At 44.3% G+C, this 14196-nt stretch overlaps 1 protein-coding gene across 1 annotated transcript in view; it reads right to left on the bottom strand.

Moving 5' to 3' along the window:
• Positions 1-7444: 7444 nt before the first annotated feature.
• CRISPLD2 (cysteine rich secretory protein LCCL domain containing 2) overlaps positions 7445-14196 on the bottom strand; it is a 31096-nt gene continuing 24344 nt past the window's right edge. Inside the window, exons 14-15 of the mRNA XM_071440772.1 lie at positions 13011-13144; positions 7445-11077 (exon numbers count right to left, since the gene is read on the bottom strand). Coding sequence (XP_071296873.1) covers positions 11023-11077; positions 13011-13144 — 189 coding nt within the window. The 3' untranslated portion in view covers positions 7445-11022. The remainder of the gene's footprint in view (positions 11078-13010; positions 13145-14196) is intronic.

Here is a 14196-nt window from a genome sequence, read left to right as displayed (position 1 = left end):
TTTTCCAGGCTGCCTGTGCTGTTTGACCAGCTGAGTGAGCTGTTCCATTAATTTTCCCTGAGGGAAGGCCACTGGGAAGCTGCTGATATGGAGAGGAAGAGACAAGGCCTGTGTTGTCTGCCCAGCCACCGAGCTGGAACGCTGCCCATAATTTCCAGAAAACCCAAATGTTAGCTCAGGAAAAGAGAGGCTGCTTGTGGCTGTCTTTTCCCAGTGAGAAAATTTCCTTTGCATTGAGTTTAGCTGGAAGAATGACATCCTCTAGCACCCCACAGGAGATGGCTTTCCTGGAAGAAGGCAGAGCCTGCAGTCAAACCCTTCCTGGTGCTTCCAGGGGAAGGGAGAAATGTGTCCTCAGCATTCCTGGACAATTTCAGCACCATGTGAGAGTCTGAGTGGAGAAGATCTGCTGGACATGCACTCTGAGGTTAAAACACCTACACCCCTGAGACCCTGAGGTTAAAGGAAAGGAGAACTGCTCCCTGTGTCCTTGCTGGCCTCTCAGTGCCACCACAGCTCAGTCCCTACAGCCACAGGGTCTCTTTTCTCCTTCCACTGGGGCAGCCCAAAAGGCAAATGTGAAGAGGAGCATCCATTCCCCATTCCTGGACAAGAACCTCCACCTGCACAGCCACGTGGGACCGAAAAGCTCTTACCTTTCCAGCTAATTAATGCATGTGCTAATTAATGAATCAACTGCTCAGAGCTAAAAGCTCTCACAGAGTCCATCCAAAATCTGGGTTTGGCTTAAAGGAGCTGAGGAACTGGAAGCAAGAAGTAATTTGGGACCACCTAAGTGGCAGCAGGCTTGGCTGCTAAAACTAAAAAAACCAAACTACAACCCCCCCCCAAAAAAACTTTTCTATGTCTATCATCTCTTCTAAAACAACAAAAAGTTTTATTCCTTCATATGGTTTAAATTATTATTTAATAAACCAGTTTTTTCCACTTTTAATAAATAAAAAAAAAAATTACTAGCAAAACAACAAAACTACCAATAAAAATCCACCATATACATACCCATATCCCCAAAAATAAAACCAATAAAAAACACCAAAACAAAAAACAAATAAACCAAACTACAAAAATAAAAATACAAAAATAAACCTAAATTAACGACACAAAAAAAAATTATTCCTGAATCAATAAACACATAATACCTCAAATCATCCAAATAAAAATATCACCTATTAAAAAAACACAAAACCAAAAAAATAAATTTAACCATAAACAATATTTCACAAATTATCCACAACTATAAAACATATACTACCATCAAACAAACCAAACAAATAAAACCCCTACAGTATGGTGGATTATAGGATGGGCTGCAGAGCCAGGACACAGCACTGTGGAATTACTGATGATGAAATTGGGTCTTTCATAATTGCAGAATAAAACACTTTTCTGTTGGGGAAGAAAAGGAAAATAAGTTTGAGGGGGTTCAAAGCATGAGGATCACTTCCCATCCTGACTTCCATTCATCCCCTGGATTTTGCAGAGTGACTTTCATTCAAAGTGCACAGCAAAGCTTCCCTCAGATTTCACCAAAAAAAGGTGTTGGGCTCCAGTTTGAGTCCTTGTCATGGTCCCCTGCTCTTCACTCCTCCTTTAGCTCCATCCCTCAAGAAAAGCCTTTCTCCTTTACAGTTCTGTCTGGAATTTCTTTGGTTTCTTCAGCTGACACTCCTTCTCAATTTCAACCAAAAAAAATTGCTCCTCTCTTCAGCCAGATAGCACTCAGTCTCCACATGAGCCAGGAAAAGCCAGTGAAACACCATGGGAAAATAATAAAAAAAAACCCAAACAAACAATAAAATTAATTAAAATTTTTCATTAATGCTTTTCAACTCCGGCAAGCTTTTAAGAAGCCACACTTTCAAACATGAAAAGAAGTTACTGAAATAACTGCAATTTCACTTTTTAAAACAGTGTATTTTTAAAATATGTTTTGATCAACAAAACCACTTTTTACTTCAAACTGCCTCACTACAAAAACGAGGATTGGCTTTCGCTTCTTTTTGATCCTTAATGACACAGAAATGCTTTGGGGGTTTGGGTAGTTGCATAAATTTTACGTAATGTGGTTGGCTTGGGGTTGGTTTTTTTCTTTCCTAAAGGTCAGTCAATCAAAGAAACACCCCTCATTTATCTGTAATTTGCAGTTATGGAGTCAGACCCTCCAGTTCCCTGGGAATGCCCCACTGTTGACCCTTGGATGAGGAGTGCTGCTTGGGTCCCTTCCAGGGAAATTTCTCCCCTGGTGGGACTGAGACTCCAACCAATTGCACTGGGCCAAGGCCTTGGAGCAGCTCCAAGCCTGTGTCGCAAATGGGAAAGGCTGGCACACAAAAAATACAAATAAAATAAAAAAAAAAAAAAAGGAAAAAAATAGAGGAACACATACCCAATTCTGTAATATTGCACATTAAAAAAGCCTGCCTTGCAGGCCCTGCTGATATTTCTGCTCCCAATGTGTGAATTATTAATATTTAGTATCTGTGACTCACTGATATTTACCTTAGGAGGTATTTTTGTAAAGTTTGAGTGTTGTCTCGATGTAGGAGCTAACGAGGCTCCTGTTGTTCATGCCCAGGGAGCCCTCCCTGAACAAACTTTCCTGGTCACTGTTCAAACTGGGCTTTTTTGGGACCCTAACCCTGCGAGGCTGAGCCCTGAGGCTGCCAGGGATGGCCCTGCTGGGACACAGCTAATTTTAAACCTGGGCAGAGGAAAAACCTGGATTTTACTGGCAAAACTGTCACAGCCGGACGCTGTGCTCAGATTACGGGAAGAGCGCACGCTCAATCCCTTTTTTGGATACTTGGCATGGATTTTATCTGAAGTCATGGATTGTATAAGAGAAGAGCAGAGACTGCACACAACTCTCTCCTGCGTCAGTGCAGGACACCTGGGGCGTGCCAGAACCCAGGACATTGCTCTGGCTGCCCTGGAGGAATCGAGACCCTGGCAGGGGGCTCAGAGACCTTGGCACAGAGTCACAAACTCCTGTGACTTTGATTCTAGCCCATGGAAACAATTCCCAGCTTTGTGTGAGGATTTACAAGCCACAAGAGTTTGAGTAGGATGATAGTTCATTTGTCACAGGGTGAAAAAATAGAATTTTGGGGTTTTAGAATGGGGGTTCAAGAGGCAAGATGGAGGAATCTGGGCGTGTCCTGTCATTCTTCTCCTTCTCCTTGTCCTCCATCTTCTGCTGTGATGGTGACACTTTTGGAATAGTTTAGAGTAGAGACAGACTGCCTAACATAGGTGATAGGTATTGGGAAATTATTGTAAATAAAGTACAGGTAGTTTTTAGTATAAAAAGAAAACACTGCCCTGAGGGTGGTCAGTGTGCCTCAACCCGACCTGCTGGACAGATCTCAGCAGGTCAGAGAGAGAATGTCACAGATAAGAGAAAATAAACAACCTTGAAAAGCAGAACCAACGAATCTCGACTTCTTCTTTGGTCGTGGGGCTGGGAAAAAAGAGACTTTCTGATACCTCAGGAGCCATTTCAGCAACACAAAACCTGGGAGGGACAGGGGGGACTCTCCACTCCAAGCCCCCCTGTTGTGCCACACGGTGCCCACAGCCAAGAGAACAGGGCTTGACCACTTTTCCAGTAACTCTCCTTAAAAGCGCATCACAAGCATTTTCTGGAACTGCATCCAGAGCTGTCCACAGCATCAACTAGAGCTGGCTCCTAAAGTCCTTTTCTTGGTCTAGACGTGAATTTTTGGAGCTCATGAAAACTTGGGTGTTTTCATAATTTTATGGCTCTCGTTAAAATGGCCAGTGTCCAAACAAGTCCCCATTTAGTGCTTTGGATTTGCAGAGATCATTGTTTGCTGATCATGAAGCTGTTCCCAAGGAGAGCATTGTCCAGCGCTGGGCTGCTCAGCTGCCTGCATCTGTTTTGCTGTAAAGTTTTGGGCCAGCCTGGCTTCCCTGGTGTCTTTGGAAAGGCACTCCCAGCCTGCTGAGCTGGCCAGCTGCCCTCAGACGCCTGAGATGGTTTCATGACTCTGCAGATGAGAAAATTTCCATGGCCTGCCTCTCCCCCCTCCAGAGCCTGTCCTCAGATGGTGCTGCACGCCTGGCACGGGGAGGAGATGCTCTCTGTGCCTGGGCTGCCCAATTCTTGCTCAGTGACACCCCCAGGGAATGCCCTAAATCACCCCTTCCTTGCCAGCATTTCTGAAGGTTGTCCCCATTATTTTATCTCAGACACAACAGCCACGGGTCCATCTGTACCTCAGAATTCATCTGTCTGCCAAAAGACCTAAAAAAAAAAATCCCCAAAAAACCAACTAAAAAAACCTGAACAACAAAGACTTAAAAGAGCAATGACTATTTTTTTTATCATGACTGCCATGACACTGCACACCTTTATCTAGACTTATTCTGCCAGATCATCTCTGTCAGCCACAAAAAAATGACAGTCCCTGCTTGTGCCCCATCCTGGTCCAAACAGAGAATTCCTGTCCCACATGAAAATTTTCCTTTAACTTGGAAAATTATAGGAAAATGAAAATGTTGAAAATGTTTCCTTTAACTTGGAAAATTATAGCGAAAAAACACCTGGGAGGACCACCAAGACATTTTCTAGTCCATCCTCCACTCAAAGCAGGATCTCATTTTTAGGAGCTGCCATCCAGAATAATCTTAAAAACCTGGACTGGTGGCTTGAAAAGAGCACACAGATAATCTGCTCCAGTCAGAACCCTTACCAATGGTCCTGGTGGTTCCTACTACATTTTAAGGCCATCCCTTGCCAGTGGAGTTTCTTTGGGCATGAAGAACCCTCCCTCCCTTTACTGTACCTTGACACACCTCAGGCATCCTCTTCCTCACCTTTTCCATCCTCTCCTGCTTTCTCAGGAGTTGTTTTGGCTCTCAGGTCTCTCTTTCTCTCCTCCTGGACTTCCCACAGTGGGATCAATATTTTCCAGGCAGTAGCAGGACAAACCCAGACAATGTCACATTGCACCAGAGACCTGGACAAAGCTGGAAGGTTTCTCACCTGCCTTGCTGATCCTTTCACACCTGATATGGCTTTTATCTCCTTGGCCATAATGTGATGGTTTTGACTCTTTATCTCATTTGGGCTGAGTTGTTCTTTACTGGTCTCCATCTTTTATTATTCCCTGTACTCTTCCCTTCCAAGTGGCATCTGATTTTTCAGCCTGTTTCTTCCAGCACAGCTACTGATGCAGTTTTGGAGCTCCCTGCATTGATATAAACAATATTTTCATTACCAACACATCTAGTAAGATGGTATGAACACCCCTACCTCCTACAGTCAATCTCTATTGGGTTTTATTCTCTTTTTTCAAACTTACAAAGCCTGCTCGGCTGGTGGAGAGAGAAATTAGGCTGCTTTTGAGATTTGTTTTTGACAAACTGGCCCCTGGGTTTAGCTCATAGGTGGTATTTTCTCAGCTTCCACATGTGCAGAAGACAGATGTGCAGAAACAAGCCTTGAGGCAGGTACCAAATAAAAACCTCAGCTATCAGTCAAGCACTCCTCAGGACAGTTGCATGTGTTGGCAGGTCCCCCCTTGGGGTCATGGTCACCCACAGCCCCTAAACCAGAAGAGCCCAAACCTGACAGAATCAGCCCTTGGAGGATTAACCCCAAAGCTCTGGGTTTATTTTGCTCCCTTCTTCTTTCTGCTCTCATGTTCCACCTGCGCCTCCCGACTTTTCACCCTCTATAAATATCCCTGTGTTCCTTTTGACACTGAATCTCCCTGGCATGTGCTGGGCTGAGCAGTGGCTGAGGGACACTGGGGACAGCCCTCCCCTGGGTGAGGAGCAGAGGCAGCAGCATAAGGCAGACCTTGTCTGTTGACTTAACTCCCTAACCCAATTTTAACCACCAGATAGAAGGGTGGTTTCTGTTTACACTGAGGCTTCTTTACACTGCTCTCCCCACACCCTAAAGTGGCATAAATGCCTCCTAAGTGCCTTAAAGTAGGTCCTTGGTGTAAATGAGAGCCAACCCCATGGTTTGCAAAGTGGCTTTGAAAACATTGGGGGCGCATCCTATAAATGACTGTGGGTTTTTGGAAGGACACCCACCCCAAGGCATGCCCGTGCTATACATAGGCTCTGATGAGCTCAGCACGGGCTGAGGAGCAGCCAGCAGAAGGCAAAACAACCAGCAAGGAGATATTTGTGCCTGAAGCAGCAAGCAGAGAGAGCCTGGCTGCTCGTTGATGCCCAAGGATTCCCTGCAATGTGGGAATATCAGATCTGCCACCCTCGCTCAGGTCCTCGTGGGTTTATCTTTCCTTTTTTCCCCTCTGCTTTCCTCCAACCTGCCAATCTTTATGCCTTCTCTGCTAAAGCAGAATCTGGACCCCACCCCAGCTGGGAAAAAAATGATCAATATTTCTCCTGGCTGTGTGTTTCCCCCTGGTTTTCATACCTGTTGTACAGGAAGAGGCACAGCTCTGATTGCTCCCACTTGTGATATCACCAATTTCTGCTGCACAGGCAGAGGACAAAGCCCAGGGCTCAAGCAGGAGGAAACAAAACCAGAGACAGTGTCAAAGGATGGCAGGCTGACCCAAAGGATGGGTTAGGTTCAGCCCTAAATTTTGAGTATTTTGCTCTTTTGCTCTCTAGGCCAACCAAGACCTAAATTTTAGCACAGAACTCACAGAATCATAGAATGGATTTAGTTGGAAGGGACCTTAAATACCATCAGGTTCCAAATCACAGTGTGGGGCATTTTGTAGCACCAAAAAATAAGATATCAAACCAAGAAATAAGATATCAAACAACTGTTGCCATTAATGGGGTGCTCTAGGCAGCCTCACAATGACCAACAGCCTGAATTCCCCTCTCTGTTTACCTTGAATTCCTGAATTCCCCTCTCTGCTTACCTTGAAGCTCTGCTTAGGAAAATCTTCCCAAATGCTTCCAGAGAAGGAGATATTTTTGCAGCAGTAAAAATGGGGGAAGGAAAGCACAGGGTAAATTCAAATGGGCAGTTTGGAATTGCAGAGCATGCAGGAGCACCCATGAAACTTGCCTTTGACAGAAATCACTGGCAGGGCAATAATGAGGTATTAATAATTAATTAATAATCTCGTCAGTCCTAGGCTGGGATTTACAGGGAAATATTGTTCAACCAGAACTGCATCAGCCCAGCCCTGAAGTAAAGCAAACATCTCTGGATTTAGCATTAATCCTCTTGTATAGGTAATGAAAAACACAAATTTCATGGCCTGGTCAATCAGGACCCCATCCCATGGCCCAGCCCATATTTTTGGTCAAAACCCATCTGGTGCTCATTGTCTGGAGGATGAGTTATGAACCTCCCTGTGTTGCTCCTTTAACCAAATGGGGTTGGATTACCAGGAAAAATCTTGGTTTGATTTGTGGTGCTGTCAGCAAGGATGAGCCTGGAGAAAATTTCAAAGGGAATTGCAAAATCTGAATACTTTTCCTTTCAAAAAATGAATTCACACCAGCCTGCTCAGGTGGGGAGGAGTTCACCTCTCTTGTATTTTGCAGCACTAAATCATTAAACACTATTTCTAACCCATTAATCTAACTCAGCCCTTATGTTGCAGGGATTCAAAGACAGGCAGTGATTTTCCCTTACTTGTTTCACTAAGAATACCTCTTATTTTTGATGCCTGGGCACTGGGCAGTTTATTTGTTTGTGGAACAGGCTTTGCACATCCCAATCTCATTTGGAGTCTCCAGGGGACACTCTAGTCCCCAGGAATTATCCCAAATAGCTCTTCTAAACACCAACCCAGCTCTGGCTGAGCATTAAAGACAAGGGAAGCATTCATTCTGGGAAGGTTTTATTTCACAAATAATTCAGAAATCAAAAGAAAATGGAAGGGTAGGGAAGAAAAGATATTTTACAATTCTGTATTTAGACCAAAAAAAAAAAAAATCTAGTTTATAAACAACCACGGCCCCTTGGAAAACATGCAAAGGCACACAAAAATTTACAAGTAACTTTTATACATAGGAAGTAAAATACACCATTTTTCATAGAAAAAAAAAAAAAAGGAAAGCAACTCTATGAACTGGCCCTAAATATTTTGACTGCACAAGTGACAAACTGGAGCCTCCTCAACCAGCTGTTGGCTGGAAGTCTTAAAATAAGGAATGAGTGGAGCCAAGGCTCTGGATTTCACCCTGGTTGTGTTTCCTGGAGGTTGGGCTGAGCCAGGTGTTCTGCAATGACCAAGCCATTGCTTCCAAACCCCAAATTATTGGAAAAGCACAACCAGGCAGCACCAGCTTTGGCTGCACCTGGATGCTGAGCTGGGGCTGAGGAGGAGAGGGCCTGGTGAGATACAGACGTGATGCATCTTTAAGCTGCACTGAAATATAGCAGGCTGAGAAATGTCTTGGTATCAGAAATAAAATCTGTCAATATTTGGCTAAAAAACTGGTACTGTCCCACCTATTCATGAATAGCTAGCACGCATGATTGCAAGTCATTGATAGGTCATGACTGCCTTGGAGGACCTGATCACCCCTAATTCTGGGGGAGGTATGTTTAAATTAATAGCACCCAGGACCTCGAAAAATATTTGTGTAGTAAAGTCACAATTTCTCTTTTGTACAACAAATACAAAAATAAACAGATACAGACTTAAATTAACATCGGTTTCTAAAAATCCAAACCAGTTGGCTGAAGATAAAAATACGCAATTGTAACTTGAATTAAGCATTTTAGGATATTTCTGTTGGAATAATAACCCTTCCCCTGTCCCTTTTCTGTCACCTAGGCACATCCCCAGCTGTTTGGATTTTTATGTGCTCTCAGTAATCCCCTGGGTTTTACTCCAAGAGCCCTCACAGTCCCTTCCATCACCTTCCATCCGTAATTTTCATGGATCCCACACTAGAGTCGAGGTGTTTTATGTGCTCCTGCAGTCCCCATGAACCTGACTGCACCTCTCACTCTCTCCAGTTCCATTCCCAGCCCATTTGGCCCAGGATTCTGGGATTTGGTCCCAGATTCTTGCTGCAGTTCTGGATGGGCTGGAACCAGACCACGCTCACCCCAACACTTCACAGAGGGCAGAAACGAGGGAGCTTCTCCTCACTGCCAACATCTCAAATGCTCCCAACCAGCAGCTTTTCTAGGATATGTTCCAGCTGGTTTTAACACCAATTTATTTAGTAAGAAAAGGAAATGGTTCAGTTTTCCTATCTAAAGTCAATACTGTACACCTTGGACGACAATACTACATAAACAAAGATGACACTTTGAAGGCTCACTTCTCTCTATCCACCCCAAAAGTGGCTTTTCTGTGCAGCATTTTTGGAGACAGTGAAATGCAGCTCCAATTTCAGGTTTTACAAAAGGTTTCTTTCCAAATTCAGATTTTATGGAGAAATAAATCCTAGTGGTGGGACAAACTGAACGATAAATGTCATTTAAATGTCATTTCCTTGCTAATTTCATGGTGTTTACAGAATTAAAGAATTTAATCATAGAAATGCTTATGTCTGTCTAGATTAAACCAAACATGTTCTGGGCCTAAGAGCAGCAGTGAAACATCTGCCAAACAGAGGGAAATATTTTCCCATTTGTTATCCAATATTACAATTCAGTTATTGAATGGAAGGACTGCACATTTACAAAAACTGAAGAACCTCTGATGGCTTTGTCTTCTCATGACTGATGAAGTTACTGCATGTGTCTCTATCAAAAACCCACCAGATTTATGTTTAGACCAATCATAAAAATTCATTTCCAATATGAAGCAGAGCATGTCCTTCTGCCTTAAAAAGGCAGCTCATGCTGAGCCCTTCTCTTTGAAATGCATTTGGGTGCACGTCAAGACAAAAATATCAAAATATGGAATAACACCATTACAACACCTTATGAGTTTTGCAAAACCCACCATCCTGGATATCAAATACTCACAGGTACAGCATTGTGTTGGCTTCACATTTGGAAATTTTTGGAAAAATTAATCTGCCCCAATTTATGCTGCATCATTGAAGTCTCAGAATGCGCACGCCACAAGGAGCTTCACAAAGGGAAAGTGAACCTGTTTCCTATAGATGCAACCATTCCTAGCAGAAATAAGATTAATTTTATCACTACTCAACTACTATAAAACAACCAGCACTGCTGTGTAAACCAATACACTGCATTTAACTGAAGTTATGGCGTGGAGTATAGGATGAGATGTGCCAGCACAGGAGCCCCAATTCTCTGACTGCTCAGAGGTTGCCAAAATACCTGGGAGTGTTTGACCAGCAAACACCAAACCTGCTCTTTGGATGATCTGGTGGCCTCATTTTCTGCAGTGAGGATCTCTGCCACCGTTTTACACCCTGCTCCAGGCCCACAAAACTTTAATTTTGGCTGCCAAGAGCATCCCCAAGCCCCATCGTTTGAGGTACCCAGCAGCCTCACAGAGCTGCTGCACGTCACCTCAGTGGGGAAACACCACTTTTTATGCTTTTTTGCACAGAAACCATCCAACACACACAAAATCCCTCTGTCAAAGCCCATCCTGTCCCCAGACAATGCAATTTTTCAATGAGTTTCTCATTTCAAAGTGCCCAGTGCCTGGACAGCCGCTCACTCCCGAGTCTGCTCATCCTCACACCCATCCCAGGAGAAGCTTCACACCCTAAAAACACCATCCAGGGCCAGGCTGAGATCCCTGAATCTGCTGCACATGGAGCCACCACCATCCTGTGTAGCAACACCTCTGGTAAAATGAAACTTAGAACAGTTTATGGTCGCTGAATGCCCCTAGAGAAACAAAAAACACGAGACAAAAAGATACAACGCTGCACGGGTGCGATGAGATGCCAACAGCTGAGTCAGAACCTGGGGTCTTTTTTTGGGGTTTTTCTTTTTTTTTTTTTCCCCTTTTCTTTTGGAATTCCCTGAAGGAGATGGGCAAGGAGGGTACGGGCAGAGCCGATGCCGTTCAGAGGAGCTTTTGGCGTCTCTGGAGATCAACAGAGAGCTCTCCCAAAGGAACCTGCACCTTCCCTGGGGGCTTTTTACTGCTTCACAGCAAAGATTCGGAAGGCATTCCCATCTGAAGGGTTCTTCAAGCTGGAGACGAAGAAAAGAAGAAAAGAAAACAAACATGGAATGAATCAAGTGAACACAACACAGACCCAAACAGGCAGCTCTGAGTTTCCCCTATCTCTTTCCAACCAGGAGCAGGAGAAAGATAAAGGATGAGAAAGAAGTGGCACAAATCCATGGTTGCACCTTTTTTTTTTTATGTTTTCAATCCAAATCTGTAGCGCTAATGCCAAAAAAAAAAAGGAGCTGGAAGACAACAGGTTCTCTTACAGCCCCAGCTTTTATCCAAGGAACACTGTGCTCCCTTGTGCAGAGATTCATGCATAAAGAGGAATATGTTTTCCTAAAAAAACCTGCTGTCAAATAGGCTGGCAGGTTCCCAGGGCCTGTCTGGCTTGGCTCCTAGTGCTGGGAGTGGGAATGGCCCCATCAGCTCATGTTAAATGAGAATAAATACAGATATTCCTTTTAAACCTGCAGAGGTGTCCCCAGCTGCTCTGACTCTGAGCTGCTTGGGGTGACTCTGTGCATGGGGAAAGGGGGTGTTTCTATTCCCAGGTCCTACAGCACTGAAAAAACCCAGGAAAAATACAAAATTTCATTTTCCCACAAAATAAACATTGCAACAAGTGCAAGGACACAGTAAATCCCGAAGGAAGTCTTTTCCCATACCTGTTTGGGTGTGTGTCTTTACCCAGGGTTATTTCCAGATTCCTAAAGGGTGAGGGTTCACCTTAATCTTGGAAAAGCTATTTCACTGTCTGGTGGATCTCACAGCATGAGGCTGCTCCTTATTGCTGAGTGTAAATAACACTTTCCAAACCTTAATCCCCACTGTGAGAAGGTCTCTGGTTTCCCTCACCCTCCAGATCAACCCTGGCTGCTCACATTGCTCATCCCTGAGAGGGGTGGGATTTATTCTGAGCTAGGGCACAGTTTGCCATCCCAGTAAAAAGTTGTCTTTAGGTATAAAAGATAAGTGAAAGCAAGACTGAGATAAAAAGAATTCAAAGAAATGGGAGGTTTTTCACCCAAATCCAAGTTTTCCACTTGGAAAATGCTGACCCTGTTAATCTATATTAAAACCCCCATATTTAACAGCTGTTGCTTTCCTGTCTTAGTCTGCTTTTATTTCTTGAGATGCTCTAAAGCATTCTGGAATATCCATTGTTAGGATAAAACCAGCAAACTTGATAAAATTCCTTATACTCTTTATAAAAGAAGAACTGCACAGAGCAGACAGAGTTAGCAGTGACCAAAAACCTCCCTAACTGTGGGAAATGTTGTACTTGTGAAGATAGCCCTGAGAAATCAGTGCCATCACACCAATATCTGAAAAAACACATAACAGATTGAAAGGGAAGTCTCAAATTAGGAAGGAGTGGATGAGCTGTGACTGCATTGTTGTGGTCATGAGGAAGTGCAGGATGCTGGAAGCACAGATTTGCAATTGGTCACTGAAACCAGCATGGTTGGCCCTGGAGAAACTACAAAAAACCTACAAGGGTGGCAAATTAATCTTCAAAAAGTGTTCAATCATGTCTCAAGAAGTTAATTTACTTCTTTCAAAGAGAACAGAGGACATGAATGAACAAATGAATCCCACACCCAGAATTGAACGGAAATCCAAATTACAAACCCCAAACCATGACCTGGGCTGAGAGCTGACAATACCTGTGCTTACCTCCTGATGTGTTAAACACACAGCAAAACGTATTAGCATGGACTTGTGCTGTGACAAAATCCAACAAGGTTTGCTTAACAACATTTCACAGCAGCCTGAGCACAGCTCCTGGCCGGGCGAGGACAACACGCTCCATTTGCCTGGCTGCCACAACTCACAGTGGCACTGGGAAGCCACTTCTTCCCAAGCCTGTCCAGCTGATATCTCCTGACCTTCCCAGGCACCTGGAAACTCCGGAAAAGAAGAGGGAAGTGCACGGGAAGGAGATCCCACCTCTCTGACTGGACGCCGTTCCTTAAGGAGCCCACGTAGGTTTTCTTCTTCTCCACAGGCATCACGTCCACAAAGCCTCCTCTTTCATCTGAAATGACCCCTGCATGCACTGCAGTTTTGCAGATACTGGAGCTCTGGAAAATATTTAATTGTTTTGACTTAAGCACTGTCTATATTTTATTTACGAAGACTTGTCAATTCCATCAGCACCAAGAAAAACAGGGAATAGACAAAGAAACATTTATGGAACAGTTTTGTCCCTCTTTTGGACAAACTAGGGACTAGATCTTGTGGGTATGTCATAATCTCTGGGTGAAAGAAGATCCACCATCACCACAGAGGAGAAGCAGATTTTCCATTGTTCTGAGGTGGAGCTGCCCCTGTGAGATCATCACAGAATCATGGAATGGTTTGGGTTGGAAGGGACCTTAAAGATCTTTCCAGTTCCATCCCTGCCATGGGCAGGGACACCTTCCACCATCCCAGGCTGCTCCAAGCCCCATCCAACCTGGCCTTGGACATTTCTAGGGATGGGGCAGCCACAGCTTCCCTGGAAAACCTGTGCCAGGGCCTCCCCACCCTCATAGGGAACAATTCCTTCCAAATGTCCAGCCCAAACCCACGCTTCTTCACCTTATCCAGGGCCAAGACTGAATTGAGGACAATTTTCCAGCCAGTGCCTCTTGGGACTGCACCAGAGAAATCTCTGAGGTGAAACCCTGTGCTACTGACAGCAAAGGTTATTCACACAATTGCTTGGAATGCAAATGCTCCTCCTGAATTAAGGTAAATGATCACTAATTATCTGGGACGGCTCACATCCTTCTTTCTAGGAAAGACAGGAGGGCTGCCCCCTTTGTCTGGTGCAGTTTCTGGATGGGCATTACCCCATTAAACAGCACCAAATGTGGAGGGAGATTACACTTCTGGAAAGACCAAAGCTTCTCTGTTGCACATCCCAGATGTGCAGAGCCAGAAGAGCTGGAGGAACACAAACCAGCAACAACTGATGACTAAGTCCCCAAAACATCCAGAAAAAGGGAGCAAAAGCACAGAAAGCTGAGGGATAGTGTAAACTTGGCCATCAGCTCTTTGCAGGGTTTACATGCAGCGAGCTGGAAGAACAGAAAGGAAAAACCAACTCTGCACAGCAAAACTGCAGCAGGTGAAAATCCCAAGCCCAGAA

The sequence above is a fragment of the Agelaius tricolor genome, unplaced genomic scaffold (assembly GCF_023055355.1).
Source record: "Agelaius tricolor isolate 1412-34295 unplaced genomic scaffold, bAgeTri1.0.p SCAF_15, whole genome shotgun sequence".
Classification (NCBI taxonomy): Eukaryota; Metazoa; Chordata; class Aves; order Passeriformes; family Icteridae; genus Agelaius; species Agelaius tricolor.
Note: the sequence above shows the minus strand (reverse complement) of the source record. Positions and strands in the feature narration are given on the sequence as shown.